The sequence below is a fragment of the Argentina silus genome (genome assembly GCF_951799395.1).
Source record: "Argentina silus genome assembly, chromosome: 12".
NCBI classification, from domain to species: Eukaryota; Metazoa; Chordata; class Actinopteri; order Argentiniformes; family Argentinidae; genus Argentina; species Argentina silus.
The window spans coordinates 10,559,793-10,586,718 of record NC_139666.1 but is presented as its reverse complement, the minus strand read 5'-3'; the positions used below and the strand labels follow the sequence as shown (position 1 = coordinate 10,586,718).

General features: G+C 41.8%; 2 protein-coding genes across 8 annotated transcripts in view; both read left to right on the top strand.

Moving 5' to 3' along the window:
• The window catches only part of rbms1b (RNA binding motif, single stranded interacting protein 1b), a gene marked incomplete at its 5' end in the record, with an annotated part of 29,992 nt that extends 15,726 nt beyond the window's left edge, over positions 1-14,266 (top strand). For 2 of the 7 annotated variants that reach the window (XM_083682400.1, XM_083682401.1), the window contains 12 exons: positions 1,405-1,463; positions 3,126-3,217; positions 6,574-6,731; positions 7,488-7,567; positions 8,714-8,829; positions 9,211-9,260; positions 9,356-9,443; positions 9,757-9,807; positions 10,965-11,078; positions 11,201-11,281; positions 11,415-11,493; positions 11,652-14,266. In XM_083682400.1, the coding sequence (XP_083538526.1) occupies positions 1,405-1,463; positions 3,126-3,217; positions 6,574-6,731; positions 7,488-7,567; positions 8,714-8,829; positions 9,211-9,260; positions 9,356-9,443; positions 9,757-9,807; positions 10,965-11,078; positions 11,201-11,281; positions 11,415-11,486 (961 nt within the window). In that variant the 3' untranslated portion in view covers positions 11,487-11,493; positions 11,652-14,266. Of the gene's footprint in view, positions 1-1,404; positions 1,464-3,125; positions 3,224-6,573; positions 6,732-7,487; positions 7,568-8,713; positions 8,830-9,210; positions 9,261-9,355; positions 9,444-9,756; positions 9,808-10,964; positions 11,079-11,200; positions 11,282-11,414; positions 11,494-11,651 lie in introns of all 7 variants that reach the window. The other 5 variants (XM_083682405.1, XM_083682403.1, XM_083682402.1 and 2 more) reach the window with 5 other exon arrangements.
• A 4,437-nt stretch (positions 14,267-18,703) lies between these two features.
• On the top strand, positions 18,704-22,877 carry cd302 (CD302 molecule). Its single transcript, XM_083681926.1, has 6 exons — positions 18,704-18,836; positions 19,419-19,544; positions 19,704-19,814; positions 20,551-20,733; positions 21,132-21,155; positions 21,258-22,877. Exons 1-6 carry the CDS (start codon positions 18,746-18,748, stop codon positions 21,458-21,460), a joined length of 738 nt encoding a protein of 245 aa, XP_083538052.1. The 5' UTR covers positions 18,704-18,745; the 3' UTR covers positions 21,461-22,877.
• Positions 22,878-26,926: the final 4,049 nt, after the last annotated feature.

Genomic DNA, 26,926 nt, shown 5'->3' with positions numbered 1-26,926 from the left:
TATGCAGTCTTATGAAATGAGTTAAACTGTGTCCTCAGTCACCTCCCAGTGCCCCAGATTAGAGAGCGAGTGTCATAATCCTGTCCCTTTTTTTAACCTCTTACTCCCAAGCTTTACATTTTGCGTCCCCTTGATGGTGAGCCGCTCTGAGATGTGTTCCCTGGTTGGCTGACACAGTGGTGATTCCTGTAATTGATTAATATGGAGACAATTAGTGGAAACCCTTTATCCTCCAGGCTCTTTACCCAGTGGAGCGCAGCATAAGGTCACGCCAGCCTGGAGAGGCACACGCACACACACACACACACACACACACACATATACGCACATTATACAGACCCACACATACACCCACATAGGCCACACACACACACACACACACACACACACACACACACACACACACACACACACACACACACACACACACAAAGTCAAACCCTGTAATTGGATTTAAAAAATCATGGAGACTTTTTTGGTTGTCATTATTAACCCTCTGCCTACCTAGCATTAGTGGCAGAGGCACTGTGACCTTTCCCTCTGTAACAGCGGGTCTAAAAACATGCCACACGTTCTATCTATGCCTGGGGGGTCGTGATGAAGGCCTCATTTCCACACAGCCACCACCTGCCCACCTCCCAGAGCAGGTCAAAGCTCAGGCTTCCTCCTCCATTTGCAGAGAGCCAAACCCCTCATTAATCACCTGTCCTCTCCTCCGGGCTGGTTTCATCTACTAGCTGTGGGTCTGTGGTCCTATACGTGTTGTTTTCATCATTGTAAAGAGAGAAAGCGGTCATGTATGTGCTCACTATCTGCTCTTTGCAGGCATTTTGTGTTCATACTAAGTGGGGTAGCTTAGTGTTGAAAGGAAGTGCAGTGCTGCCAGTGTTTAGGGGGTCAATGCTGAGTTCATTTGTCAAAGCTGGCAGCAACATTCCATGCTGCACCACATAACTGTTAGAGCACAGGATGAGACTGTGGAATGTTATCAAGTCCCCCCCTAACCCCTGTTGTCAGGGGTTAGGGGGGGGAGATACAGTAAGTCAGTAAGATACAGATACAGTAAGTCACGTTTTATTCTAGTTTATTACTATGCACTTTTCAGATTTTCCGAAAAGTTTGATTACCTTTTCAGTGTGTTTATAACGAGTTCGCTCCAGCATTCTGTGTGATGGGTAGTAACAATAGGCCTCCAGAATACTGTTGTGTTTCATGAATCATGGCAAACTTTGCTCCGGCGCTGCAGAGACTCTCAAATCCACATGGAAACGACTTCCTGTTTCTCATGCTTTCCTGGTGATGTCATAAATTCTTGTGCAAGCCTCCCTCTTTGTGTCTTTTAGAACAGACTGTCTCTGTCTCGTCACCCAACAAACAACACCTCTCTTTCTGTTCCTCTCCTAGGTATGGCAAAATTGTATCAACAAAGGCGATCCTGGATAAGACAACAAACAAATGTAAAGGTGTGTATGTTTTTGTAAAGGTTTTACGACACGTTTTCTGGAACGTGACGGGGACGTTGTGGGTACAGATTTGGACCCTCTCCTTTCTGTGTTTTATGCACAAAATATGCACGCAAATCAAAAAGTCATGCTCATAAAGGATCTCCAGTCTTGAGCAATATAAAAGCCCCATCACATGTGTCCTCCTCGAGGGGATACTGCGTGGCTCATACACAATGACTCATTGTAAGGCAGGATAGCAGCCTTACAGCTTCAGAGCTTTGACTCTGGTGAGGGTTAGACATCCAGTCTGAGATAGGACGCAGAGGACCTTTTCCATCATCCTCATAATGCTATTATACTGAAAGACAATAGCCACGCTGAGGAGGGAGCCATGAGTCTTGACCAGGGCCTGTTTGACTCATGCCGTGGGTTTGGCAGCACAGCCCGGTGATCTAACTGCCTCTGCCTTGCTGAAGTCATCCAGCAGCTATGCGGCTCCCAGAAGGGCAGGGCTAATCAGGAAACAGACAGACAGGCTGGCTGGCTAAAGGCTACCAGCCCACTTGCTGTTATTTTAGTCTCGGCCTATGACTGTTTGTTGGGCTCTGTCACTGCGATGGGCGGATCCCATGGAGGAAATGACAGCTCGGGCCCTGCCTCTCTGGAGCGTGACAGTCTTGGCCTCAGGCCCTGGGCCCCGGCAGGCAGGCGGGCAGCACCCTATCCTGTTCTGGACTATAAAGGTGAACGCTGCAGCACAGATGGGCTGAGGAAAGAGCTCTGCCACTGTTCTATGGATTATTTAGAGGCTAACTAATCACACTCATACAAATTTGACACTTCTGTCAAACATCCTGTAGACTTCGTTGTGGACGTTAACCACAACTCACAGCTTCAAGTTGGAATGGCCTATTTACAATTTACAAAAGAGATAAGATTGGTGCTTATTGGGAACATGACTCGTGCTTTTAACAATATTAGCAGATATGAAAGCTCAGTATAATATTTGACACTACCTGTACATTCTGCATCATGTTCATTTGGGCTGTCTATCGCCAATATTTGTTTTCATTGTGCACACAGAAAGGCTGTAAGGTTGTTTGATAGTAAAATATAGCAGTGCCAGCGGAGAGAGCAGGGGGGACTGCAGGTCAGGCCTGTGCGTAGCCCCAGGGGACACAAAGAGCTGACCTGAGCCCAGAGTGGCCTGAGAACGTCACCACTGTTATATGCAGCCTCAGCACTTTCCTCCCCCACTACCTCACCGCCACCCTGGGCCACGGAGAGCCTCACTCAGAGAGAGTCTCCACAGCCTCACTGTGGTGACTGTCAATCACTTCCTGTCGCTTGCGGTTGAGAATATGAGCACAAGCTAAAGTTGCACCTCTAATATACCATAGGCGTGGTGTCTGACCTAATTGTGTTTATACTGCAAATAGTTATAGATACAGCTTCAGTATATCATAGATTATTATCAGTGTTCATTGTATGTGTTGTTACCAAGTGTTCTTGTACCTCATATACTTTGTAATTACATTAATTTATGATTTATTCATTATTCAAGTACAACATGAACAAAAAAAATTACCCTTACTGTATCCAGAGCTTTGTCCAGGTAGGTTATACAGTATATTATCCAGTAGGAAATATGAATTGACTGTGTGATGTTTTGCTCCACAGGTTATGGCTTTGTGGACTTTGACAGCCCTGCTGCAGCTCAGAAAGCCGTCACAGCTTTGAAGACCAGTGGGGTCCAAGCCCAGATGGCTAAGGTGAGGGTATGCTTCCAGTCTAATTCTACTCTCCTGCACTTACACATTATTCACCTGAAAGTGCACAATGGCCTATTGATCTGGGTAGTCTTTTTACTGGCGCCAAAAACCTGGCATTACTTTCCTGGCATTACACAGAGGGATTGGCATCTCCCTGCCGGGGGTGCATGTGGACCCCCCAAGTTTGGCTTCTGCCCCTGTGTGACTCTGTGGTCGCTGTGTTGTAACATGAGCCCACAGGCAGAGGGGGAGTGAGTGTGTGTGCGTGTGCTTGCGTGCATGTGTGAGCGCGTGTGTATGTGTTTGCGTGTGTGTGAGTGTTTGCTTGCATGAGCTTGCGTGTGAGTGATGTATCCTAAAGGCATCCTGTCAGTTGAGTGCTCCCAGGCTTTGGAGGAGGTCCATCAGTGAGCAGCGCCGACAGGCAAACTGTTGAGAGGAGAGGAGAGGTTGGGTGATGCGCTTCGATGACAACAGGGTGACGTGTTGGAGAAGGAATCCACCCTGGGGACGTGTGTCTAAGCCTCTCCAGGGACAGAGAGGAGTCAGTGTGTCCTCTCTCTAAAACAGACCAGGCTCATCTGTGTGTTCTCATCAAAGAACCTATTCACACCCGCCTTTCTAAAGCTGCTTCCGGAACCGGGTATATGGCCACAAGGCAAATATGATGTGGAAATTGACTTCCCTAGCTCCCCTCCCGCCACACCCAAGGACGTTCTATACACAAACACAGATATGTTTTGTGTGCGCTGGCATTTCAGAAGGGATAGTCTAAATGTGCGACAAGCGCAGGCTGATCTGTCATTAGAGCCTAGCCTTAGGCAGGTATGAAAAGGGCTTGACTAAATGCTGTTGAGTTATGGTCAGCATTCTTGCAGCTGCGTAGTCGATGTCGTTTTCCTCTTAGATTGTAGCCTTTACGTTCCCGATGAGGACTAAGTGTGGTAGGATGTCTTTTCAAAGTCTGCTCAGTAGTGCTTTCAACTGAAACTGACTTGAGTTTCTGGTGGGAGTTTCTGGGGGGCAGATATTTCACATTGTTGGTCTTCAAAGGGCAGCTGGGCTGTAATAAGTCTGAACAAGGTAGTTTACATTCTTGGACAAGAAGAAAGGGAAGTAAATAATTGGAGGTTGTCATAGCAATAGACCCAATAAAAAAATTGTGGAAATCAGACCAGTAACCAGCCGAACGAGGACACTTCAATTCACTTCACCCAGTCTGTGAATCTCTCTGCAGCATCTTGACATACCTCTGTGCACTTATTTAACTTTTAATTAAAATAGTGCTGTTTGGTGGAGCGCCCAAGGTATTGTTGAAGGTACCAGGCATTTAAAGAGTTGGAGCCTTTCAGTTGACTTTTTCTCATTATTACTTCCACGGCTTGCATGGGCTTAATGGACTCTTCTAACAAAGGTCCTTTTTCCTCAGTGTTTCTTCTCTGCCCGGCCACCATTTAATAGGCATTCAGTCATTATTATTTCAAAGGCAGGTGGGTGGGAAGTCAGCAGATAAGGGATTCCTGTAGGGCCGTTGGTTTCACCAAATGGTGTTCCCGTGAATGAATGCCCCTGTGATGTTCAACTAGATCTGTTCCTTTTCCCACATGCATACAAAATACTTGCATTATCATTCTAACATGTTGCAGAAGTAATGCAATATCACGGACAAATAGTCAACATCATTTTGATACGAGAAGGCTGAGACCCATTGCTATTTGTCCACACTTGGAATGACCAAAGTAAGCCTGGTAATTATGGATGAGAGACATTGACTTTTCGACATATTTTTTACTTAAATAGATGACAGACAGCATTTCCGCAGACCAGACCAGACCATGTGTTAACCAGGAGTGAGTCCCTCCCTCTGAGGCTAGACAAGCGTTTGGTTGCGTCCCTCTCCATCATGCCTCTCTGGCCCTCCTTTTGCACGCCTGGGTCACATGACATGTAATGACTGACTGGTCCGCTGGTGACCCCATTCACGGCACAAACAGATGTCTTATCTTGCTGCCAAATTTCTGTCCCTGATTTTTTAAGAGCTGTTCCACACGCACAGGAAAGGCTTTTTTCTCTCTCTCTCTCTCTTTAATTTCTCTCAGATGATGTCAGTGTCAGGCTTACAGAGGAGTTATTACCCTGCATGACTCATGGGCAAAACATGTGGTAATTACCCCACACTCAACCTCCCCCTTTGATCCACAAACTAAATGAGTAGTAAAATTCCTTTTTGGAATACAGGCTCTGTGTTGACCAGGTTAGTTTTATTTTCCCTCAGCTTTTTTTCAATCCATAATTCACATGTTTGAACAAATAACATTGGCTACTGTCAAAGGGTCACTGTTGTTAACATTATATCTGTGGCTTCTATGATATGGCATTTGTAATGCTCATTTAACTGGATGAAAGCTTTGCCCCCCGTTCTTAGAGGTAACCCATAAAGGGTAAAACGGTAAGGCAGACTATTTGCCCTTGAATATAATTAGTGCGTGTGTGTGTGTGTGTGTGTGTGTGTGTGTGTGTGTGTGTGTGTGTGTGTGTGTGTGTGTGTGTGTGTGTGGCGAGCGGGGAGGAAGAGTGTTACTGATGGCCGCCCCCTCTTCCCTCAGAGCTCTTTAGAGTTATTAGAGCATCCAGAGCACCGATGCTACTCAAGCCCCCTGCTCCGTTCCCCTCACCTCATCACCCCCTCAACCATCCTTCTGATTGAACACCTTCTCTATATGCTGTTCTATGTAAAGGGGCCAATTCCTTGTCCTTAATAGAGAGATGTTGATTTTTCTGTCAGCGTATTACTTCAGTAATCCAATCCTGGCTCTGTAGCTTGGGTCTGAATGCGGCAGGACGCTGATGAATATTAATGGGAGCCGGCCTCTCCCCGGGGACCCGTAGCCGTGTCTTATGTTTCTGCTGATGCTATTGAAATACAGGAAGAAATCAGCTGATGTAGGTCTGAAGGAAGCGGCCGTGAGCTGCATGCAAATCACTACTCATCACTATTCATGGTTACCCTTTATTAGCTTAAAAACCCCTAACCAGAAGGGGACAGGACGGAGAGAAACAGAGACATCATGGGCAGATTGAACCCCATAGAAGGGGGCGTCAGTGTACTGTAGTCAGACAGATATGGGACAGGGAGTAGGCATTGTTCTAGTTATATCACTGTGTATGCAATGTTGGTGGTGAAAATCCCCCTTCATACACTACCTGAGTGTCCGCAACTGAAACCGTTTTTAAATGTGAAAATAAAATGAGTCTTGCTGTTGTTCCGTCTTATTTTAATATTTATCTTAATATATGTATCGTTATAAATACGTCGGAACGCATGAGGAAGTATTGTGTCTCTCTTTTATCCCCAGCAACAAGAACAAGACCCCACCAACCTGTACATCTCCAACCTGCCCCTGTCCATGGATGAGCAGGAGCTGGAGAGCATGTTGAAGCCCTTCGGCCAGGTCATTTCCACACGTGTACTTCGAGACGCCAACGGAGCCAGTCGAGGAGTGGGCTTTGCAAGGTCAGCTGCTGGCATGAACACCCTCACACACAGAGGTCTTTACCTGCAATTACCTGGTTCTTTGCTGGTACCGGCATCTTATTAGTGACGTCAAAGTGGTCATATACTGTAGTGGTAAGAACAGGAGCCACAAGACCCAGCTATCTATCTAGTCGTTGTGTAGACAATCTGGAGAGAGTCCCAGGTCATGCATTAGGTTTTATAAGCATTTTATTTTTTTGAAATGCGCACTTCCTCTTGTTTTGATTCAATTCATAGAGAGAGAATGAGGGAACACAATGCGTGGTTGATTCTAGGGAAGCTACAGAGCATGAAGAGTTAAATGTATTGAAGTGTCTTGTTGAAGAACCGTTTCGCAATGACTGGGCGGTTTAATTATAGTGTTAACGTGGGCTCCTCCTCCTGTCATGCCTACATAACAGGACACTTGACTGGAGAACCTGAAACGGAGGCCAGGGACAGGACATGCCAGGCCCTCCCATTCACAAAGCAACACTGTCAATTGTAGGAATGTGTCTGTGTGCATTGACACATGCATGCAGGTTCCCTCAGCGTGTAGAGGGGAGATATTAACCTCAGGTGGACTCTAGGGCTTTGTTCCAACTGAGAGATCAAAGTTCAGGGTATTGATCCTTCCCAAAAAGGAAAGAAAATATTTGTTTTGTGTTCACCTTCAGCACAAAGCACAGTTCGATGCTACGGTAAAGTGATCTATATTTTGGGGAACTAATTAGATTTGTCACTTGTATGTTTTAGGATGGAGTCGACAGAGAAGTGTGATGCAGTGATTTCTCACTTCAACGGGAAGTTTATTAAGATACCGCCTGGAGTTCCGGGTAAGAGACACTGACTCATAATCCATTCTGTGAGCAGCAGCATCCGCTCTCTGTAATGACTGGAGTACTCAGGCAAAGGACTGAAACACACGACTCGGAGACAAAAACTTAAATCCAATCAAATAGTCTTTACTTTCAGAAAGGTTCAGGACAGAGGTAGGCAGTCAATGGGTAGGCAGATAATCCAGGAAGGGGGTAGGCAAAGCAGGGTTTGGTACACAGGCAGGCAGTTCAAAAAGGCAGGCAGATAATCCGAAAAGGGGTAGGTAAAAAGGCAAAGTCGAAAACACACTCAGGGATCCAAAAAACAGGAATACTTATCACTAGGAAAAAATCGCTGGAACGCTTGACACAAGGTACAGAGACAAGGGAACACACAGACTAAATACACAGGGAAGGATGATGAGGAACAGGTGATGCTAATCAGGGCGTGGTCGACAGTCACACAGGCGGAAAACACACAAGGGCAGGTGGTGAAGCGTCTGAAACGAGAGACAAGGTGAGGAACACAAAACAAAGATGAAACAAAAAATGAATCACATGAAACAAAGACAAACATAAACTAAGAAACCCGACGAGACGTTACACTCTCAAGTAGCGTCTTATCCCCTCTAATTTCTATTAAATTAATTGCAATAATGGTGGCAAGTGATGGCTATGGTATCACGATGATTACACAGCTTCAAATTGCAATTTAATGTTTGCGTTATTATCGATACATTGTGAGATGTGATGAAGCTTGTATTCAATGGTGTTTGATTGTACATTAGTGTTCAGGCAGCTGCTCTCTCTCTGCACCCAGAAGGAGGCTGTGCTGTATGTCTATGGTGAAGGGCCCTCCCATACACTCAGCACTAAGAGGCTGCCTTGTGTGGCCTTCTTTCCCACCCATAAGCTTTTTAATTGGATTATTAGACTGAAATAGTCTCCACTGGCCTAGCCGCCTGTAGGAGAGGGAGGGGATTACAGTCACACAGCTGCCAAATGAGATGTCTATGTCCTCAGCCTTCCCTGTTAAAGACCCACCCTAGGCTCTGTGGATGATTGACAGTACAGTAAGGAATGTCAACAGCCCCGTGCATAGAAAGTGTTTGTAAAGCCCTTCTCCTCCTTTTGTCAACCCTTCCTCCCCCTCTCTCTCTCCAGCGCCTCCTGAGCCCTTGCTGTGTAAGTTTGCTGATGGCGGGCAGAAAAAGAGGCAGAGCCAGAATAAATTTGTGCAGAATGGCCGTATGTGGGCAAGAGACGGAGATGCCAGGCTGGTAAGTTCTCTCTCCTGTCAGCACGTATGTGACTGAGGATGGTGGCATGGATGAAGAAGACGAATCGATTCATTGAGGAAAACTCACATGAAGGCCGTGTGTTTGTGTGTTTGAGAAGGATATCATGACTCAAGGTCAAAACATAGACCGTAATGGAACTAGTTGATTGAAAGTCATCTATGATATATGAGAGTACACAGGACACTTATGGTGCCATGATAGATTGATGAGATGCAGACTGTATGATGTCCACAGGTGCCAAAGCTTGATGCTAATTAGTTTGATGCTGATGTGAATGTGAGGTGTTGCTGCTTCAGGCGAAGGGTTAGCGTTAGCTAGCTCATCTAATTACCTCTCCACTGTTCCATTGTATTCCCCCAGGCAGGGATGACCCTCACATACGACCCCACCACAGCTGCTATGCAAAATGGGTAAGAGACACAGACAGCTACGAGACCATGGTGGTCAGACAGTATTTAATTGCGATATCCGGGGACGTTTTAAACAGTGTCATTTCCCTCCACAGATTTTATCCGTCTCCTTACAGCATTGCAAACAGGATGATTGCCCAAACGTCCATGTCTCCATACATCTCCCCTGTCTCAACGTACCAGGTCTACCATCTACCTTATCTTTTTCATATTTATAGCCAACCAATTTATAAACTATACATACTACGAGTATTACAGCATGGCATAAACAACATTTACAAGCATCATAAGAATGTATTTGTTAACCGTAAGTTACACCAACCTCAGCGTTGTGTCCTTTGGGTTTTGGGGGTTGCGTGGAGCAGCTGGGGAAGGGCACTGAGGCCTTTAATGCCTACTGTTGAGCGCTGAGCCAACACACAGAGGCGTGTGAGCTCCAGAAATAGCCCTGTGCCCTGTGTCAGTGTGCTGACACAGTGTATGTGTGATGTTCCAGGTACAGAACCCCTCCTGGATGGCTCACCAGCCCTACATCATGCAACACCCAGTAAGACCAAACAAACTCTTCTACTGTACCTTTTCTCTTGACTCCAGTTCCTCTAGTGTTTCTGTCTCTTAGCATCCCTTGTCCTCTTTTTCTCTTCCCTCACTTTTGGTGTATTTTATTCTCCTCTCCGTCACCTTCTCCCTCTATTTCCTGCACTGTTTACTTGTTTGTGTGTCTTCCTCTATTAAGCTGCGCAGTTCAGCGGTGTTCTCCCTGTGTTGATATCAAAGAGAAGGAACTGCGAGAAATACAGGAGTAGTGAACTAGTGCCAGGCCTACAGTGTGACTCAGTCCTTTGGGATTTACTGGCACCGAGGTGAAATACTAGACCCAGGATGACTAGCAGCCCTGCAGTATGGTGTTCACCACAAGCTCTCACCACAAAGACAATTGGAAACGCTTCAAACGTCCTTTGTTTGATGACTTATCCCATTTGTATTTCCCAACAGATAGTTGTGAGATGAGCAAGGGTTCTACTAATCTATACTATACTGTAGAGTAGTATCCAATTTCACATGGAAATAGTGGTGGTTCTTTAGTGGTGATTTAAAAAAAAAAAAAAAAAAAAAAAAAAATACTCCTTGTCTCTGGCCTGTTAGTAATGGTCAGCCAAGCACAGAGATACAGTAGAGCAGACATCAGCCTATCTAGCATTCTATATCTATGCAGCCAAGATTGTTAGTGCCTTTTAAAGCCTTTGTTGGCTACTGACTAGCCTTTAATGTGGATATAGGAAATGAAGTGTGACGCACTGTGCTTAGTTGATCTCCCTCTCTGTCTGCAACACAAGACAAGCCCTCATGATACATGATTCAGAAGGGAAGGGTTTTATCCAGTCAGCCAGGTATTATTCCCTCTCCATCTGTCTGGCCTATATAGCCCCAGAGACTGAAAAGGAAGTCTGATCTGATCTGATCTTCTTTCTTTCTCTCTCTCTCTCTCTCTCTCTCTCTCTCTCTATCTCTTTTTTCTCTTTCTCTTTTTTCTCTCTTGTCTGTCATTTTTAATCTGCATGATATCTCTCCCTCTCTAATATTTCCATGATAACTATGTTTTTGCTGCTCCATCTAACTAAGTACAAAGAAAAAAATATACTATTGTAATGTTTGGATAGGCCTACCTTGGCTTGCTCTCACACTCTCACACTCTTGTCCCAGGGAGCGGTGATATCGCCCTCTATGGACCACACTATGTCACTGCAGCCTACATCCATGATGAGCCCACATCTCACTCAGCAAATGAGCCACCTCTCCTTAAGCAGCGCAGGAACGGTGAGAGTTCTAGGGTCTTATCTTGAGAGAACTATATTTGATGTACTGCAGGAACCTTTTATTGTGTATTGAAGAACATTAGATGGATTTGTTCTAACCCAATTCTGTCCTTCATCGTGCAGTTTATGGCTGCTAATACAGCTATGCAAGGAGCGTATATACCCCAGTATACACACATGCAGACTGCATCTGTTCCAGTGGAGGTTAGCTATTTGTGTACTTTTGTATTTTAATTAAAATCAACAGCCCAAGAAGCTACACATCACTTAGCCATCATATCAGTGTATGGCTAAGTATTAATAACATGGTAATTACAGTCTTCATTTTCCTTTCCAGGAAAACAGTGCGCAGCAGCAGTTGGAGACCTCTGGTGACCATTCCCCATACACCTACCAACAAACCAAGTAATGAGGAGGTACAGTCTTGGTTTGTTTTCCATCATGATTATATGTCTTCCAGACCTCCTGATGAGCCTGTATGATTTTGGGTAAACGTTGAATAAAACTGTGGATAGACAGACACTTGATATCAGTGTTTGGAGTGCATACTCATTTGTCTGTGTTCTCCTGTCAGGTATGTGGTAGGAGCCCAGAAGACAGAGTGGGCTGACAGCTAAAACAATCATGGCTTCCTTGGATGGATCGTGCGTTAAAGGATTTATCACCATTTTGCACAGGTTCTGCAATTATTTACTTATGTTTGTATGAAAAACAAGCAAAACTATTTTGGTATAAGTTCCATGAGGTGAAAATAAATAAATAATTTCGTCAAAGGATGCTAATTGTCTTCTAAAAAGAAGAAAAAAAGTTTTATTTTGATAAAGAAAAAAATATGTTTATTTTTTACCAAGGATTGTCACATGGTTGTAAGAACCTAGAGGATCACGTGACTTGATGTTTTAAGGTGCATGATAGAAAAGATGTCTTTTGTTCATATTTTCTATGATTTTAATTTTGTTTGCTCTTATTTTGTACTGAAATAGATTTTTTTTCTGAAGATTTTATTAGCCAGACATCTTGAAAATGATGTTTTGTGCTTGCTGTGTGAGTGTTGCTATGGTGAAGTGTTAAATGTTTTTTCTTGTAAAGTGATTTATCTTAGTGGTCTAGATTGATCTTTCTGTCTTATAAAATATGCCTTAAAAGTTTCCATACAGTAGCTGTATAGGCAACCCAAAGGCTAGAAATGAGGAAGAAATGTTGAGAGCTATTGCCTTGTAAATCAGCTGAATAGGGCTTTTCTTTGGATATAGCTAATTAAATCTGCTGTGTTTAGGTGTTTTTGCTTTTCCCCTCTGAACTAATCTAAGTAGAAGTTTTAGGAAAAAAAATGTTTTGAGTGAAATGACCCTATGAATCTTCTGAATTTTTAATAGGATGTAATGTTTGTATAATCAGACGGCCTTCCATGTCTCTGGTTGTTTGAATGTGGTAGAAATTCTGCTGAATGATCACATTTTGAATCTTGCCTTTTTTGATTACTTGGTGTTGTAGTTTAGCTGAAAATGAACTTATTGGGACTGGGGGAGAATGGGGACAGGGGAGGGTTTGGTTTTGTCTTTTATGGGGGATGTTGTTGTTCTCTGTCAGTTTGACAGGATGTGTCTTTTTCACTTTCAGTTGAAATGCAAACAGGCAAATTTGGATTTATGATTGTGCAAAAACTATCGAAGCCTTCCATTACAACAGGCAAAATTTCAATGGAGTTTAAGTTGGGAAAAAGCTGAGAGGAATATGTAGATTTTATTGCACCTATCTCTTTGATAGAACACAAACAAGCTTGGCACTTTCAATTATAGTTTACTTCACCAAAGACTGTGAGCTAGTGAATTGAGGATGTAACCTAGTGTCATTTTTCTCTCTAACCAGGATGTAATTGACTTTTACCAGACTAGATTGCAGTTTGGAGAATGTGCCTTTTTTGTACATTTGCATTCAGTTGTCGTAGGTTTTATGAAAAAACGGACACAAACAAGCATGAAGGAAGATTTGGATCCAACAAGTGCCACATATGGATTTCATCACTACAGAAACATGGAAAATGCAATGTAAAGAAAATTAATAAACCAGGAAAGAAGACAGTTTGAAACTATGAAATGACAGTAATACAATAATGATCTGTTTTGACATGGTGCAACACAACAGATAATGTTATTGCTAAAGTTTGATTATTTTTTATCATAGTAGATATAAACAGGCTTCATGATTAAGTTGTCTTCCAGAAGCCTGTGTTTAGACCTGGTGGTCGGACTGACCAATTATCTACCTCAGTGTTTCCTTTCTCCTCTGTATTGGGCAGGGTTAGCAGGTCCAGCCCGCCCTTCCAGACCAAACGCCACGCTCAGGAGCTGGCCACATATATACACATGTTTCCTTTCAGGTTGTTTTTAATACTTTTTGATTTTTCTTTTTTTTTTTATGACGTATTATTCTAATCATTATGAGGACGATGTGTGCGTTGAGCGTGTTTTTAGTTGTGTTCAGACATTCAGTTTCATAGTTTCAAAAGTAGAACTGCTGCTTCCATTACAAGAGATTCCAGAGGCTAACAACGTTCTTGAGGAGAAATAAAGCGCAAAGCTGGAAGTTGTGGTATTTACTGGATCTGTGCTCCTGATACATCATTGTTGCTTTGTCAGGGTCCAGACAGACTTGCAGCAGCATGTCCTTTGCAGTCAGCTTGAGTCGAGTTACCAAAGTAAAGGGCCATCGTGACTATACTTGAGATTTCTGTGTAATGCCTGATACTGAAGAGTAATACTGATGAGTACTTGTGAGGGTTATGCTGCTAGTAATGTCTGAACCAAGTGCCATACTACGTCTGGGTCAAGAGTTGGGAAGGTGCATCGAGAAAGAAATGCTCATTTAATTAACCATCATGTTAAACAGTCATTAAGTTATATGAAAAAGTAATAATTTATGAAGAGAGAAGTTTTGTACAGACCGTTTGAAGAAATAAAAGATTTTCATAGAGATATCTATATGAGAGTTAATTTTTTATTTTGTTTTACATGTGCCACACATTTGCCAGTGGTAACGTGTATGTCCAGTTTAAGGAAACCTTCCTCTGTATTTTTGTTTTGTAGCATTTGTTAAAGCCAAAAATACTTCTTTTTTTTTCAGTAGATTGTTACTTAAGCTTTATTTCTGTTCTTTGACATTTTTTTGAATAAAAACTTCCATTTGATATGTTCTGTGTTCTGTCTCTGTGTTAGTATGGGAGAGGGTAGATCCCCCCCTTTTTATTGTGATGATATTGATGTGTTGACATGACTCCAATGTGTTCACTGTTTCCCCAAGCCCGAATTCTCAAAAGTAGCTGTCTGAGTTTTTGTGTGGTAACATTCCAGTAAGCCTGCTTCATTCATTGTGGAGATGAAAATAGAAAGAAGAATTGGCTGACAAGTTTCAATGTCCTTGACTCCTCCCACCTTCCCTCTGAGCAGCAGCCTGCCCCACCCACACCCTCAGCAGTCTGTATTTGTAGTACTTCATTTCACCAATGGGAGCAGCTCTAAACCAACATGCTTGCAGGGATTGAAGAGATTCATCTTGATAAATTGTTCATTTCTTGAAAAATTTCCCAATCACTATATGATTATAAAGTAGCCTACAGATGGGCTATGTGAATATTATTTCATAAGTGAAATCTTACATTTTTGTTTCTTACCATGAAATTGAAAGGTGAACATTTGACGCATCGGAAATTCAGCATTTCTTTGAAGAGTTTATTATATTTGAACCCTGCTTTGTGGCTGATATTGTACATAAATGATACACATAACCTCTGCCTTTTACAGATAAGGTGCTTGTGGGAAACAATTTCATAGCTCTTATCAGCTGCCCACTGTCACTGCCTGTGCAGTGTACTTATGGAGCTTCTCCACAGACTCAAAAGCCTTCAGGAAATGATTGGAGCAACAGAATGGCCTGCGGTGTATATCTCCTTACCAGCCAAAAGCTCACCAATGCCAGTGAGTGAGATTAATCCTGGCAATTTCCTCCGACCAGATGAGAATTCCAGTAATGTGTCTCTCAACACACTGACACCGACCTTTTCTCACACAGAGTTGAGATTGACACTACTCTCTCATACAGTACAATGAAAAAATATGTGACACATTTCCTCTTGCGACAGAAGGGAAAAATATTTCTGTGATTATCTGTGACAGTTGTGATGACCCTCATATCATTGCCATCTACAGTACATGTTTCAGAAAGCCATGGGCAAGAGGAGAAGAATTGGTTCAGTGGAGTAGAGGAATTCATTATGGTCTAATATTCTCCCTAACTGTTCTATGATATAATCACATAGATATAAACTATTAATATACAGTATACGAAATATTAAAAAAAGAGGAAATATACATTTGCAAGATGAAAACAAAATAGAAATAAAAACATAGTTGACTTTCCATATTTAAAAAAAAGTATTGGTGAATGAAGAAAGGAGGCAATCTAGAATGCCTGAGCTGGCCTTACAGTAGATGACACCTTCTGTTGTGTTGGACTGACTACAGTGCAGTATGTAGGCCTACAGCATGGAGCTAACACAGTCACAGCCCATGAGAGCCTGGGCAGTGTAGAGATTACACTAGTTCCTGGTTGTGGTGTATGCAGACCTAGCCAGGGTGAGTGGGACTGGGGGTGGGATGAAGCACGTTGAGGGACTGGGGCTTGGATAGGGGCATGGCCAGGCCACGGAGTGGCAGATGGGTCTCCCCGGTATCCTGCGGGGTGTGGTGCCACCCAACGGGATGCCACTGAGCTCCAGACGAAGAGTGAGATTCATGCTGCAGCTGTCTGTGGCAGTGCCACCTGCGTCTACAAGCCGGGCAAGCAGGCACTCCCTGTGCCTTACACCACGCTACCCACTCTGTCCCTCCCCCCATTCCTCTTCTCCCTTCCCCTCACTTACAGGTAGGTTATACCTTCCACAACTACTCCTGCTCTCTGCTAGCGAGCACGTCTTGGAGACCCTTTGCTTACTATTATGATGGTCTTTGTAATAGGAGAGAAGGTTTCCCACTTCGGTGAACACCAAAAAATGTGTCTCTCTGAGCAGGAGCTGTGCCCAGTGTCATCTTATGTGCAACAGTCCCCTAAAGAGTATGGCCACAATGTGTAGTGACACTTATTCAGCTGCAAATCACACCTGATAATACATTGCACTTTTACCTGCACCAATATTGTAATTAGTCGAGTTACAGCACTGTATGTTGTTCCTGCTCCGCGACACTGGTCTGGGTATAAAACCTAATAATGAGTATCTTATTATTTATTCATTTAGAAATTGATTGAATGAACGGTGGTGTCTATACAATTACAAACCAATTACCAAACTTCTCTATTACAACATGTTGATAACACTGTTTATTATAGAGTAATTACACAGTTACTACAAAAGCAGGTAGAGGCAACATAATAAAGAGGGCAGGGCAGCACACCAGTTCTCCAAGGTGAGCCATCTCCACAAAGGTCTGTTTGCATTGTGTCATCTTGATTTCATGAAATGATCATGTCTTCAGTTCCACATCCCAGTGTAGTCTGTCTAATGGAAGAGTAAAGGAACACAGAGAGGTGTTGATCTCTTGGGGTGTGTGACATCTGAAACATCAAGTTCCTTGTCAGTGGAAAGTGTTACCATTCTACCTGTCCATTGTGTATTATTGTACCATGACATCCAACAGTCTGCTGACTCTGAATGGCTGGGCCTTGATGATTACTGATCCCAACTTCACTCACACATGAGGATTACATTAGAAATACTTTAAACACAATTTTTAATTAGTATAATTAGTACACAAGTGTAATAAGAGCATCATAATACTATTGTCATTACAACTCCAAACAATGTAGATTGGCCCACAGTATTTCTGGCATTGCTTAACAATTTCTGGAGCGGATATACAGACATTGTGGCTATGTTCCCTGTTGGTTCTAAATGCAGTTTCTAATCTTCTTTTGTCTTGAGCTGTGGCTTTCACATACCCCACTGAGCAGTCTGTCATTCCTGCTCTCACCAGCATTCTTTTCCCTTCCCTGTGTCTCACGCCTTTGTATTCTTCCGCCATATTTCACTGACTGGTAGACTGAACAAAATCACTGGGTGGTTCAGATTAATCAGAAGATGATTAAAATGTATGTTTCCGATATTTGTTCCTGCTTCGCGACAGTGGTCTGGGTATAAAATCTAATAACGAGTGTCTTATTATTTATTACACTTTTGAATGTGTAATTTGTCAGTAATTCTCAGGAGAGTATGTATGCTTAATGTATTCCTGCCTTTCTGTGTGGCATACTGTAGTGCCCCCATTACATGGAATGTGTGTCTGGGCTGCACTCACTGAAATGAAATCTATTGAACTGATGCAGTTATAACACCATCTAGAGGACAATAATGTTCGAATACTACTTATTTTGTTTTCTTATTTTTGCTCTTCTCTTAGGTAAGAGAAAATGTTACGAGTGGTCGAGGGCACTCTTACCAAGATAAGAAAAAAACATCTCGTTTTCACAGTCCACACATTGTTTGTCCAACGCAAGGAAATGTACGTTTTAAATTTGAGGAACATAAAAAAAAACTGCAAGGATATCATATCATCAAATTTAGATTATCATACGTTTTAGAGTAATGATTGGATTATTAAATTCGTGGCCTAAAGAAATATTATTGGTCCACTGATCCCAATTAAGACTATAAAAGCCCTTGGATGATATTGCGTGCGTTCAGTTTACATACTGCTATTAGATGCTTTGGCCATCCAGGCCTTACGCAGAGAACGCGTTTTTAGAGATCGCACAGATCTATTTGATGAGACGGATGAATGGCTGCTGAGCCGTTTCAGTTTGCCAAGAGCAGTGCTTTTAGATTAGTGCAATACTCTGGAGCCTCAATTTAGTCGAAACACACGCCGGTCAAATCCCGTGCCGCCACACCTGCCCTTATATAGTGTTTAGGGGGCGTTACCTATGCTAATAACAAACAATCGGCCACGCGTCTCCAATGTATTGTAGTGAACGGGCAGCTCGCCCTCAGCGGGAATCGAACTCACAATCTTCCGCTTACAAACCGGCCGCGCTACCTATAACAACAAGAGAGTTAATTCCCTTGGCGGAGCTGCTAACGGGCCTTACACAGGGTCGTTACACTATGATCAAGTGGGATTCATCATTCAGCACACCTGGGTAAGAGCAGACTTGGATGTTTAAGAACGTTTGGTGCATCTGGAGTTGACTTCTCTTTTCTTTTTTTCTTTTTTTTTATCTTAACAGAAAATTAAGAGAAAATATAAGAAACATTTAAGAGAATGTTGCTGCATGAGGCCCAATGTGTCAGCAGTTATATCATGTTAAAAACACATGCAATTTTGGAGTTAAAAAATAGTGTTAGGTTATAGTAGGATGTTTGTGTGTTTGTTTGAACAAAACAATACATCTTATAATACTGGACACTGGACACAATACAGGAACTTTCAACTCATTTACTGTTAACTTTTTTTTATTTATTTTTTATCAATTTTTCAATTGTTCATTGGGTCATGCACTAGCTCTTAAAGAGGAGGGCACCGCTGTTTTAGCTGGGGGTGGGATTTCATTAGCACCGTGAAGCTGACGTATGAAACTCGCTGTAAAAAACTTTGGTGCTATGATTTCTGCGTCGCTAACATGGAGTCACTAAACATATGTCACCTTTCCCCCTTCTCATTATGCCATATCTTTATTGCTGTTATTTACTGGCAATCTACTCTCGCTGGTGGTAAGTAGAGAATAAACTTCGTTCGTTTATGCACTTCACCCCCTCGGTGTTGCTTGAGAAACATGAAAGGATTGTTTGTTGTGCTGTCGATTTTGTAGCTGTGGTTGCTGTTTTAAATGCAGTTTTGCTTGATTGGACGAAGAACAAACACATGCCATGTTTACATTGACAACACTTTTTTCGTCGAAATAACTTGCCTCCCCCCCCCCCATAAGCCACTATTTATTAGTTGACACGGTCGCAAACCTGCCCTTGTGATATGGTTTGTTGCCTGTTCGTAGTTTTTTGTTGACATCACGAGGTAGGACTGAAACAATAGCAATGTCTGAAACATTTCTAGAAGAAAGAAAAATAAAGTGCATTCTTCAACATAACCTCCAACTAGATACGTTGCGCAAGTGTAAAAGTCCATTCGCGGCCCTGTCTTTGGGTCGTTTATACATCCTTGTTTACACATCCTTGTTTGTCGGTCACATCACAACTGATATCAGTGGAGTTTAGCTGACTTGTGTAGTAACAAGATGGGCGAGTGTGGTGGTCTTGCCCGGGGGATTGTTTGTTTCATGACTGTTTTCCCTACAGACTGTCCTGCAGATGGTCGCACCTGGGTGCCTTTCAGACAAAGATGTTACCATTTTGTGCATGGAGAGGAAGATATTAGCAAAAGCTATACTTTTGAGGCTGCAAAACACTTCTGCAATGGATATGGTATTCAGACATCTCCAACAATATGAATTATTACATTGTTGTAATGTTGTTGTAACTTTCTCAATATATTCTTATCTATGTAGTCAATTATTTAATTGAAATATGCAGTGTTTGTACGCTTTCAATCCCAACAAAATACAGCTCTGTTGTCCCTTTCAGAGCTTTTGAGTATTCAAAGTGTGGAGGAGAATGCCTTTATTGTCGACTACAGCCCTGAGGTGTGGAAAGGCAACGTCAATATGTGGTTGGGCATGTACTATGACAGTGACAGTAAGTGCCTTTGGATGTATTGGAGGATTACTATTCTTTTATAATATGCAGCTGGTTAATTTATTTAGTTGGGGGTTAAGAGTTAGAGCTGGATAGAAACAGTATATTAGGTTCCAGAGGACAACACATTAATATATTTTGAATGTGGTCTTGATGGGAAAAGACAGAGGACTAACCAATACAAAAAAAGTCTTGCTGTACACAATATTGTTTTGGTAAGTTTACTTTACCAACCCTACTAATCCCTTGCAAAGCAGGCCTTCAGGTCAGACATGTTTATTAAATGTTTAACATAATGAGCATTATGAGCACATTTCTTTGCTGGCAAGATCTGTTGGGTCTTGAACGTGTGCCCCAACACACACACAGTGACGGTAAGGAGGCCATAGAGTCAATAATAGAAACTTTATCTACATGGAAAGAGTTAACATTAGCCTCTTTGGTTTAGTCTCATATGTATGATGCCGTTTCCCATTCGGAACTCCACAACACATCCTGTTTTTATGAATTTCTGTTTCGAGGAAGCAGAAGCAGAAGCAGGAGGATAAAAAGACTCAAAGAAACACTGATTCACACCCAGATATATAACAGCTTTCATGTGTAAATCTTGTGGGGACATTTTCTTTCTTTGAACAAGGTTATTTTGAGTATATGTCTACAGCTTTATTTCAGGCAATACTCACTCACTTACTCAATTATGTTTTTTTATTTGTGACATATTTGTTTTGTTTTTTAGATGATGGCTTAAAGTGGCTGGATGAGTCTAATGTGAGCTTTACAAACTGGGAGAGCGGCTCCGGACCGTCAGACGAGATCCCCATGGACACATGTGCGGCCTTACACAGCAACACTGGGAAATGGGAGGTTGTCAGCTGTGTTGTTGACATTGAGAATGGAGTGGTCTGTGAAGCTGCTGAGAGTAAGGCCCTTGTCCTTCAATGACTCAATCCATTACTGTAATATGCATTATATTTGCAGTATATTATATGAATACAAACATTATATACTGAACTATTGAAGCAGCCGTCTGTGAGCCAAACCCTCTCTAGTAATAGATCACTTGATGTAGACTGCTGGCTTGATGATGGCTTGTTCTGTCAATTTGACCCACAGGTCAAATCAAATCAAATGTTATTTGTCATGTACATCGCATACAGCCGTAATTGACATAGTGAAATGCTTTGGGATCTTGCTCCACGCTCAACAACAGTCGACTGGTATGTGTTAAGGTGTAGCAAAACTGCTGTAGTTAATCCTGTTCTTTTTTTAACGTCATGTTTCATGTTTCATTGATGCTATGCTCCATTTCTTTTTCAGAAGCAGAGGAGGAAGGCAAACCGGGTAGGTTGAACTAAGCCTTTGTTTACCTTTGCTTTGCTCTTCAGATAGCGACTGTAACTAAGCTCAATTGTGACCTTCCTTGCATTGTTTTTCTCCCCTCAGCTCCTAGTCCACTGCTCTCGGCTCTGGTCATACTCAGTGTAGTGGGCATTATAGGGATCTCAGCAGCCATTTGGTTCATGCACCAGAAGCACATTGACGGTTCCACTACCCTCACGTCCTTCGAGTACCACCCTCCGTTCAGGGCCCCCTCCACTGATGAGGCCTGCCTGGTGGAAGCCGAGGAGAGCGATGACACGCCTTAGACCAGACCCTGCTCTCTGATTCTGCCTTGTAGTCCCTCATAGAGATTTGGGGCCTTTGAGAAAAGAAAAAGCGGATTCTCTCTTCTTAATTGAGGTAGGGAAGTGTTGTCCATAAGGTGAAATATGGAATGATGTAGCTAGACTGTTACCACTACACGAGCCACCACCTGCCCCATCCCTTGCACTATGGCCTAACCGGATGGGCCCTCATCATAGGTGTTGGGTCAGTCTGCTTTCACAGAAGTTTTATATTTTCAATCATGAGAGTTTGCAGGATTCTAAGAAATGTGTGTGTTTTAAAATGAAATACTTGGCTAGTCGATTGTCCCGGTCACCATCAACATGAATGGCCAAATCAACCGTCTTCTACTAGTTCTTCCAGATCAGGTCACAGGGTCAGGAATCTCCTGTCCCTTCTGTGTTCTTACATTGTAAGCAGAAAATGCTTTCCTACATATGCATGAACAGTGGGGGTTAGGGGAGTTCTGTGTTCTGCCCTTGCAAGTCTGATTGAGATATGTTATCAAAGATTTGGTATTGCCCTTGTGAGTGCTTATACATTTCAATGATATTGTCTGGTCCCCTAGTGCCAAGGCTTTGAAAGTGTTAGTTATCAATAATAGATCAATGTACCAAGTAATTGAAAGTACGAGAATCATCTTTCAACAAAACAGATTAAGCCTTGCTTATACACACATTGTTCAAGAGCCATATTCTAACATTTGTTTCAAACATTTTCTCAGCAAGTGGAATCACAGTCATCCAATTGTATTTTGTGTGTTGTGACAGATACTCTTTAATTGGTATAAATCTTCATGATTGTGAATGTACTGATGAGCTTAGAAAGACGATTATATGCATAGTTTTTGTGTATTAGTCTGTAATCACTTGCATAAACTTGTATTCATGAGGAAAACATTTTAGACAGAGGATTGTCTGTCTTTGCTGCCAACCATCTCTGTGATTTATCTGAATAAACAAGCCGACCATATATGGCCGAGCAACCAGAATTAATTTCATGAAGCTGTTAATCCAAATTCTAATTTACTAATACAAATATGTTCAGTGCTTTTAATAATGCTTTAACGATAAACAGTGTGAGATGAATGGGGCCTAAAATGGGGTTTAGTTAGCACTGTGACCCTTTGAAGTTATTGAATTGGACTGAGCTGGGACTTTTTTTGATAATTAAGGGTGTGGTTGATTAATCATCTTGACACATTATGATTTAAGGATGTGCTGCTGAACAAAGATTGACAGGAACGTGCTATAGGTTCCATTGTTTGGCATGGCTTTGTGTTTCTCTAGTTTTTCAAAAAAATCCTTTTCCTAATCACTGTGCAATATCTGTGCATTTTATCTGACTTGAGCTAAGAAAATGTTTGTTTCTTTGAAAATAAAATGCATTTGGCCATCACTTGAGTCTGGCTTCTGTCTTATTCCATATTGAGTTGATCCATGTCAGGAAGTGTACCCGCTGCTCCTGACCTTGTTTGATCCAAAGGCCAATTATTGGAGATGCCTCTAATACTGCAGAGTATGAGCAGTACGGTATCTCACCTCTGACCCCACAGTGTGGTGACTGCAGTAGGCCTACAGTTGCAAATTCTGAAGCAGCAAAGTGATAGCTACCATATCAGCATTCTTCCATCCAGTCTTATGATCCATACAGAACATTACAGCTAAATATACATCTGTCAATGTATAATTAAATAGAAGGTGATGAATTAGGACACCAAATTGAGGACAGTCTAATTACTCCTTGAGAGATGTATAAATCACTGTCATCTTCAGGAAGGAGGGGTGTCACTCCCTCCAACAGTACCTGTTCTGGCTCTGTTGTCCTTGGTCCTTACTTGGAGCTGTAGGCTCCCAGGGAAGTAATCCTACAGATGTGTCCATTACAATCATGTGGCCCCTCCAGTAATGGTGATACAATATGGTGATATATCGACAGTTACAAATCCAGAATTTATAAGAGTAGATATTTAATAACATTATTCAAAGAATAGCTCTAAACACTTGTTTAGGATTTTTTTAGGTGAAAAAAATAGGCTTGGGTACTATGCAGCAAATATTATTTGGTAATTTATGCACTATAGCAACATTTATGTTTTATATATGATCATTGAGAGTGTACAGATTTCCAGTCTGAGCACATCCCTAGTGATTTAGGTCCTTGGCCACTAGGCGGGACAGTGAATCACATTTCTCTCTCATTCTCAGCAATGTCCTCAGCCTGTACTTTCCAGGAAAAGAAACAGATTGCACATACTCCTTGAGGTAATCATGCGATGTGAAGGGGTTGTTTTTAAATGTATAAGATCTGGATAATAATCTATTGTAAATTTGTAGGCACTGGGCAGGGTAATTAGATTCATTCAATTAGATAAATGCATATGATAACAGATCAAGGGGTTAGTACACAACAGATGAAGAGGAAATATTCCTCACTGCTGCTTGTTCTGGTTGATTAATTGCACATAGGCATAGCTTGTGCGTTTGTGTAAGAACCTGCTATTGGAATCCACCCAATAGGCTGGATTGATCCAAATTTCATATTTACTATTCAGGATATTTCATTTTTGTGATCTTATGGTATGATAGGTCGATTATTTTTTTGTACATTTATGTTAATATAAGATCTTTGAACTTCAGGATATTTGGGTCTCCCCTGTGACAGTATACGTCTGGTTGGAACCACGGGAAGATCAGCTAAATCCCCTAAAATACAAGGCTGTTCTGTTTCTTACATATACAATAATAGCTACCCATTTCACGTAATGTTGCATGAAAGTAGGCTACAGGGTGAATACAATTTCAAACAAAGTCACGTGAGCGCAACATGCAGTCATCAGCAGACAATACAGATGACTCAGAGAGTATGGTTATAGTGTAGAAGTGTGCTTTGCTCATCTTGACTGAAAGTTCAGTTTGTAGAAACAGTCTACCAGAGACCTAATCCCTGTAGATCCAATGGCAACAAAGAAGAACAAATGAGGAGGTCAGAAGAAACACAAGGCCTAGTGACCCCTAAGGAGGGTTTCTCTTGTCATGTGATCCTAGACCCCCACCAAAGTTCTTCTGACTGGGATGCTGAGGGGAAAAGTCTACAACCGTCCTTCAGAAAAAAAGAAAAAAAAAAGATTTGATAGAGAGGGTGCATTCCACACAGTATTTTATACAAGATACTCTAGTATTTCTTTGGGCACTTTGGAGATGTTTCAATATTGGAAATGTATGTTACCCTGGTCATTTAGTTTAGTAGTGTGGAAAAACTGATTAGCATGTTTTTAGCAGTCTTTCTATATCTCTTTGGAATCAGCACGGCCCGTGGTGGATAGTTGCCGAGTCAAATTCAAACTGTCAGTCCCTGTTCTTTCCTTTTTGGGCGATTGGTTACATAAAACAACAATAGACCCTAGAAATAAACTATGTTCAGACAGAGCATAGAAATGGCTCTCTGTCTGGATCTCAGCAGATGTGTAATCACAGAGGAATGCTTTGTGACATATCTACTTGTTCAGCCCAACTTCACCACCATTTTCCCAGGACCCAAGAGTCTGTCTCACCCTCCTCACCCTGGACAAGGCATCCATGAATATGCAACAAAGCATAATTTATTAGATAGGAATACAATAGCAGCTTGCTGTGAATGCAGTTGTGTGTGAATGGAACCTTGAATGACGCTTGAGCAAGAATGGTTTGAGTGTGTTTAAAAAAAAAAACTATTTTCACCCAAGAGTTTAGGCTCAGCTTTGTTCTGAGCTAAAGAAACTTTCAAAAAGGACACTCCTTATGTTTGTCCTTTGCAGAAATATGACAATCAGTTTCAGTAAACTAGCTTTTTCTTTGGTTTCAGTAATGTCTTGGACAAAACATGTGTTTGGCTTCTAAAATTCACAGATACCATTACATCATTTGTTATGGAAGTGGTCACGAATTTACACAGCTTTGTGCTACTGTGAACTAGTTCAGCAATAAAGTATCAAAGAAATATCCATCTCCTAGACAGTACGAGCAAGGCCAGGTCTACTGAAATTGATGTTTGTTTTTATGCAGAGGAGGTGATTATCATAATTAATTGTATCGGTAATGTAGGCAAGAAAGCCTCGCTTGAGTTTTTTGAAAATTATGGGACCTGCTTACATTATAATTACCTTGTATGGCACGGTCTTTTATTTATTCCAGATAGATCTCTGATTTTGTGTTTCATCATGCATTTCTAGGTTCCCCAGAATCTTACAGTTTCACTCCAAGATGGATCGTTTCTGGAGAGCATGCATTACACAGGGGCTGCCACCATTATGATTATGGTTGTAATGGCCTATTTTTGATCAAATAACACTCAAGGCATTTTTTTCACACGTCTGCCTTGCCACAGCCCGGAGGAGGACAGGGTTTTCACTGACCTGAAATTGTTAATTAAAACGGACAGTGGTATGCATAAATAAGATATGACAAAGAGTGACAGTTGGCATGAAAATGGGATGCACTGCAGCCAGTGCTGTTCTCAAGACAGGTTATCTAGTCTGAAATAATATGAAAGATTACAATGAGTCCACTCGGCTACATGTGAATGTTATCTCACTGTAAAGCAATGCTGTCATCTAAACCATTCTTTTCCTCAGACTTTCAGGTGCTTCCTCTGTCAAATCCAGGTTTCTTTTCAAACTCATTGTTTCATTAGATATCAACTCTCTATTCTTCATTATTCCCCGCTCCTGCCTTTTCAGATGGAGGTGCCTGTAGACAGAAGTGTGGAGCATCTGTTTCTCATCTTCTGGAAGTTTCATGTTTCCCCTCCATTCACTGTCCTGGAACATGCTCCAATTAACAGAGGAAAAACAAAGGGTACTATTTAGATGGCCGCCCACTAGATGGGTGTTTTAAAGAACATCTATTATGAGCCAAGATTGGACTGTGTAATTTAAGTCTTGTGATACGAGACCTATTCATGTTTTAATAAATGCTAGTTATCCATTTATGAGTTGGATGACTTATGCTTCCTTGATAGCACATTCCATGCCATATCTTGATGTTTGGTGATCATTTGTCTCTTTCTCCTATTGGTCTTTGATATTCTGGTAATGTTTTTTCAACTGATAAAGCCATTTAGGCACATCTAGGCTCTTGAAAAGAAGTGCAATGTTAACATGTCTAGCCAGAACTTTCAACATTTTCAATCATGTTATATGTATTGAATGCATTTTAGCATATTGAGTTGCCTTATCTCCATTAGAAAATATACATATTCCATGGATAGATCTACATTCTACCAGTGCACTTAGTATTTTATCATAGTGGATGTTTGCCTTGATTTACCATGTCATTTTTAATGCAGGGTGACTGCCTATTATGACTGTTATTGTGATAACTATACTCCTACATTCGTATACTCCTTTGAAATATATTTTGAGAACACAACATAAAGAAAATAATTAGACAGGAAGGGGGCGAAGCAGG